General features: G+C 32.2%; 1 protein-coding gene across 2 annotated transcripts in view; it reads right to left on the minus strand.

Annotated features, from left to right (window-relative positions):
* Positions 1-2,075: 2,075 nt before the first annotated feature.
* The window catches only part of LOC106460737 (ubiquitin-conjugating enzyme E2-24 kDa-like), a 33,329-nt gene continuing 29,486 nt past the window's right edge, over positions 2,076-5,918 (minus strand). For both annotated transcript variants that reach the window (XM_013920473.2, XM_022387516.1), the window contains exon 6: positions 2,076-5,013. In XM_013920473.2, the coding sequence (XP_013775927.1) occupies positions 4,916-5,013 (98 nt within the window). In that variant the 3' untranslated portion in view covers positions 2,076-4,915. The remainder of the gene's footprint in view (positions 5,014-5,918) is intronic.

Genomic DNA, 5,918 nt, shown 5'->3' on the forward strand with positions numbered 1-5,918 from the left:
GCCTGCATACACTTGTAGGCCTTTTCCTGAGAGAAGTGGGCTGAGACTGACTGCCCAGCCACCTTTGTCCCAGTTCTGACTTTGGGCAAATCTGTCATATCTCTCTAGGAAAGCATCCAAGTCGTCTTTCTGTTCATCAAATTTGGGCAGCTTGGTTTGGCTGGCCCTGAATTCCATTATCATTCTGTGGTCCTTCGTTTTTATGTTGGGTGAACTTTGCAATCTCAATTTGTGCTCTTATTCTCTTTATTTCCAGTCTCTACTTTTTATCAATTTGTGCTTTTATTATTTCTAGTTGCAGTCTCTCCACTCTCCATTTGTGCTCTTATTCTCTTTCTCTATTTCTAGTCTCTCTTTTCTCTCATTTTTTTCCTATTTCCCTCTCTTCTTTCAGTCGTTCTTCCTCTCTTCTCTGTTGACGCTTTTCTCTCTGTAGGTCTTTTAAGTATCTCAGTTTTGACTTCCTTGTTGCAATAGTTTTGTAGCATTAACATTTTCTAAATTACTATAGCTAACTAGGTTATGTACATATCCATCTCTACTTGTCTTTATAAGATTTAATGTTTTTATTATACTTAGAAAATATCTTTCATGTGACATTGTTTTAAAAATATTGACTCAAAATAGGTGATACGAAAACAAGGATATTAAGGACAGTGTTGTATTAAAACCTCAATAAATAAGTAAAATGCTTGCTAATCCAAAAGTTTTTTTTCTTGTTATACAATTGGGCAGTTTTTCTGTATTTAACAACTAAATACCAGAGCCAATTTATCTTTTCGAGTCACCTGAATGAGCACTAGATGGCGTAAGCGACAGTTGAATAAATTACTGTATTGTAAATATCACCATACCGGCGCTAAACTCACAACACTTGAGTCTAGCCACTTTTTCTTTTGGAAATTCACATGAATCCAATTATAACGATAAAAAAGTCAAGTTATATCAAAGTAGTTATTTTATATGACACCGTGTTTGATTTTTATGAGTTATCCAGTGTTTAATAGAACAATAACAACAATATTTTGTAAAAGTAAATAAACATAATTTCAAAACATTACATAGGATCACAGAGAGAGAATAATACCAGACTAGCCCGAGAAAACTACGTGTTCATGTTTATTCGTTTAATATATATTCTTTATTTAAAACGTGAGCTAGTATTGATTTCATTTCACTCTCATGACTTATTAATGTGTTAAAAGTGTAACATCTTTCTATAGCAGCACCTTTAGTAACAGCACAGTTTTTCTGGTTATGAAAAGAAGAATCTAAACTAATTTACCATAACTAATTTTTAAATGATGAACTAGAGGGAAAACAGCTAGTCAATAACACCCACCGCCAACTATTGTCTGACTGAATAGCTTATATTTAACTGTCACTCTCTTAGCGTACTCGTGGTGAAGAACGTGTTTTTGTAGCAACCGAAAGCAAACTATAAATCTTCGGATTCACAGACCAGGCACGTTAACCACGCCAAACTCTTTTATCATTATTGTCATAAATTTGAAATCGTTTCCATGAACATCTAAATATACGCTTATACAGCAGCAGATCTTATGGTAATCTATGTTTTATTACAATATCTAAAGAAATATTTCAAAAATATACCATGTTTTATTATCCTTGCAAGTTGACACAAAATTTTCATTGGTGTTTTTTCAATGCTTAAATTAAATTGAACATATCAACGCAGCTGATTCTTGAGGATTTTATTTGAAATATTTCTTATACATCGACTACAGCAACATTTTTTACATCTTATCTAAAATTAAAAAACAGAGGCACAGTGTTCAACATCATACAATTTATAATCAGAAACACTTCACACGAGTATATTAAATTTCGCTACAGTAAAGCTTACATGTGCCAAAACGTCAGCACAACTCACAAAAAAACGATAAACAGCGAAGGAGCACATTTTCCCTATTTGTTGCAACAGGTGCAAACAATTATTATAACACGAGTCAAAATATATATATACTAGACTGATACGGTTTCATACTTATACATATATATATACTAGACTGATACGGTTTCATACTTATACATATATATATACTAGACTGATACAGTTTCATACTTATACATATATATATATACTAGACTGATACGGTTTCATAATTATACACATATAAACTGGTAAAGAAAATACTGTCATTCCTTGTACATTATTTATTTTTTCTTTAATCATCTACATCAGCGATTCTCAAACTGTGGTACGCCAACCATTGGTGATATGTAGGTGGTATACGAAAAAGTTAATGTAAAATTTTAAAACTTGATATAAGCCCAATTTGGTGTTCCCGCCTACACTAGTCTCATCACTTTTCACCTGCATAAACCCGTCAGTGTTTTTCTCCTTTCAAATTGAAAAACATCACACTACACATTCTTATTTGTGCCAGGAAAACAATCACATCCTTCCCAATAATAGGTAAGTGTTATATTATTTTTTGCTACTGGTTTTTTCGTGTTTTTCTTTAAATTAGGCAAAAGTTAAAAAAAAAACATTTTAAAAAACAGTTTAAGCAAAAAGTGGTATGTGTGTCTGAAAAGTTTGAGAACCACTGATTTTACTTGTATTTATTTTTTTAATATTTCGTACAACCGCCAGAAGTTATGAAATGTCCACTCTAATACTACGAACTAACGAATTTACAAAAATCTAGTATCTTAGTTTCTTATATTTTATACTCAATAATCTACGTTTTTTTAAGTGTAAGTGTATACAACCACTTCAAGATTACTATTAGTTTAAATAATTTTCCAATCATAAGGACGTATGGAACGCCAAATTTGCGTAATTTCGATTACTGTTCATCATATACATAAACTCGTAATCACATGAATATATGCCAGTTCCCGCCACATTTAATTAGATATTTAGCTATTGTTCTCTGAAACTGACAGCTCTAACTAAAATAAAATAAAGGGTTTTTCATATGAAAACTGCACTAACTAAAACATTTTTTTTGTAAGCACGTGCAATCAAAGAAAAACACACATTGAAACTAATACCCGTTTCTATTAATAGAAATGATGCACTGAAATTGAACACTGCTAATATGAATTACAGACGTGTAGACGCAGACTTACAACGTGTGTAAAATCCAAATCCATTAAAACCACATCTTATAAGCTTTTCATTTTAAAGTTAATGAAAATAAAAGCGTTTATTTTCCTTTGTTTTTACCATAACAAAATAAATAGAACGGCTCATACGTTGCTAGGTGGGTTGTTCGTCAGAAGACTGTCAAACTCTTATTTAGCCTATATTAGGTAAAACAATATATATGTTTTGTTATAGTTTAGTTTTCTTTATATAGTTTTATAGGGAAAATATATATATAAATATAAACGCTTTACCTGGTAGAAAATATATTGTTAAATTCTAAAATCGAAATTATTTTACTCAAATATTGAACGCTCTACGTCTTCAGAAATCATGCTGTTTCAAAGATGGTTACATACAATTTTGTTTGTTTGTGTTTCAGTGCAAAGCTACATGATGGGCTATTTGCGCTGTACCCACCGCGGGTATCAAACCTCAATTTTTAGTCCTAACAACGGACAGGTTATATAAAAGATATTAAGTTATCGAAGACTGAAAAAAAAAACTCATCCTGTATAATAGTCGAGTAACATTAGTTATGAAATGTTACTTTAGTGATATACTTTGTCCCGATATATAGTCTGTTTTGTTTACCTTAATTTAACAATCCACAGAAAGGTTATGTTTAGTTGCGATGAAGAAATGGCTTACGCCTAACACTCAAACTGAAATCTTTTATTCAATAATTCACAATAATCAGATTTTTTATATGTTATTTTTACTGCTCTTTGTTATTAAAACGTCCTTTTGAAGCTGTATCTTTAGAAAATGTAAGGGATAACGATCGTTTGGAACATACACATTAGGTTAAAAAAATGTCACTAATAGTTCCCTTTTTTAAGAGTGTAAAATAATAGCTTCACCTGTGCATTAGATTTATAATTTATAACGTAAAAATTGGTATTTTATCTTGATTGATCAACACAGCTGTATTTTGACCTTCGTCTGTCAACATAATAGCTTTTGCTGTTCAAGGTTAATATAAAACAGGGCTTTCAAGATCGCTGAATTGGAAGACTATTACCATCACAAAATTCCAAAATGTCAACATTATCACTAATTCCTTGTAAATCCACGCAAAAATAAAGTACTTGTTCTTCTTTATGTTTTGTTTGTTTGTTACAGCGCAAAGCTACACAATGGGCTATCTGCACTCTGTCCACCGCGGCGAATCGAACCCGGATTTTAACGTTGCAAGTCCATAAACTTATCGCTGACTCGCTGGAGGACTTAATTGAATGAATAATTAGAAAAATTATTAGGCTAGTAAAGGTGAAAAACTAGTTTCTGGCCATCAAACTATATACACCTGTACAAAATCCTCCAAGCAATAAACAAAAGACAACTTTATTTGGCTTTTTTGTTTATTTCGGAGATTGTACTGTATCGTAACATATATTTTTCTTACAATTTAGCACTTTACTAAAGTTGTGACAATCAATTTGAGCCTCTGGTGGGTATTAAAAATAATGTTTTCAAATTATCAGAGAAAGGTAAACGTATTAATTACAAAAACATGTTCGCTTCGGAGAGAGAAAATACAGAAGAATGCAATACGCAAAATATTATAAATCGTCATTGAACTCGGAATATATTACTTATGGTGGATAAACATATAACAACAACTTACACAACAACAACTCACTGAACTGGACAGATATTACTGATCACTTAGTTTCGCCTGGACGAGTGTGCTGAAACTGCTGGGATGGTCGATGGATATTAGGAAGGTGGTGCTACAGATTCATTGCTTTGGAAATAACAAGAAAAGTGAGGATTACCCTAACGATCGCATGTTTACGTGGCGTAACGCTTCGTCCATAACCTAGCAATCCTGTCGTGTTCTTCTCTGTGTTGGAGATACTGAGTAGCGATACTACCTACCAGCGGATCAGCTGAAATAATGAAACATTGAGATATTACCCAAAAGAACTAATTACACTAAAATCATGTTACAAAGAAATTAGCGTTTTGTAACAAAACTTCTAATTGTTAAGTTATGGGCTAAGTTCATGTGATAAAGAACAGGGACAAGCAGGAGTGATTTTTTCTAAAATCACTACGAGACAACATTCAAATTGGTCACAATATAGAATGGCGTGGATAAATGAACATTTTTAGAAAACAGCACTCGATCTAAATGTTGTAGAAACTCATTATTTGTCAACAATATATCTAAAACAATGATTTTTACATAAAAACAATCACCGATTATGGTTTTTATTGTAGTCTTCGATTTCCATCCTCATCACACAAAAATGACAATTTCTAAAATTACATTTCACGACGACATAAATAAGCTACACACCATATTTTTTAAAAGGTAGTATATGTTCACCGAACGACAGAAGAAGGCTATAGACACAAGAGCTACCCATTCAACTTCTGTATACAATCATTTCATATTTTGTTTGTTGTTCAAGTGTAAAGCTGCACAATGTGCTATCTGTGCTCTGCCCACAGCGGGTATCGAAAGCTGCTTTTTAGCGTTATAATACAGACTTACAGCTGAGCTACCGGGGAGCGTCCTTATTCTTACATTTTAACATTTGAAATCTTATTCTAATAGAAAGTAATGTGAATGTTTTAATTCTATATCAACTGAAGCTAGGTTTGAAGTATTTTTGGACTAAAAATTTGAATTCAGAGAGAAAGAACGTTCAAGTTAAACTTCTATATTACTTAATATACCCCCCCCCCCCCAAAAAAAGTGGCCATATGGTTCAATACGCTTCATTATAGTATAACTCAAAAAACTATTGAATACATCCAAACATTCCCCGTGATTTAGTTATTTGAG

This window comes from Limulus polyphemus, unplaced genomic scaffold, assembly GCF_000517525.1.
Source record: "Limulus polyphemus unplaced genomic scaffold, Limulus_polyphemus-2.1.2 Scaffold826, whole genome shotgun sequence".
Lineage (NCBI taxonomy): Eukaryota > Metazoa > Arthropoda > Merostomata > Xiphosura > Limulidae > Limulus > Limulus polyphemus.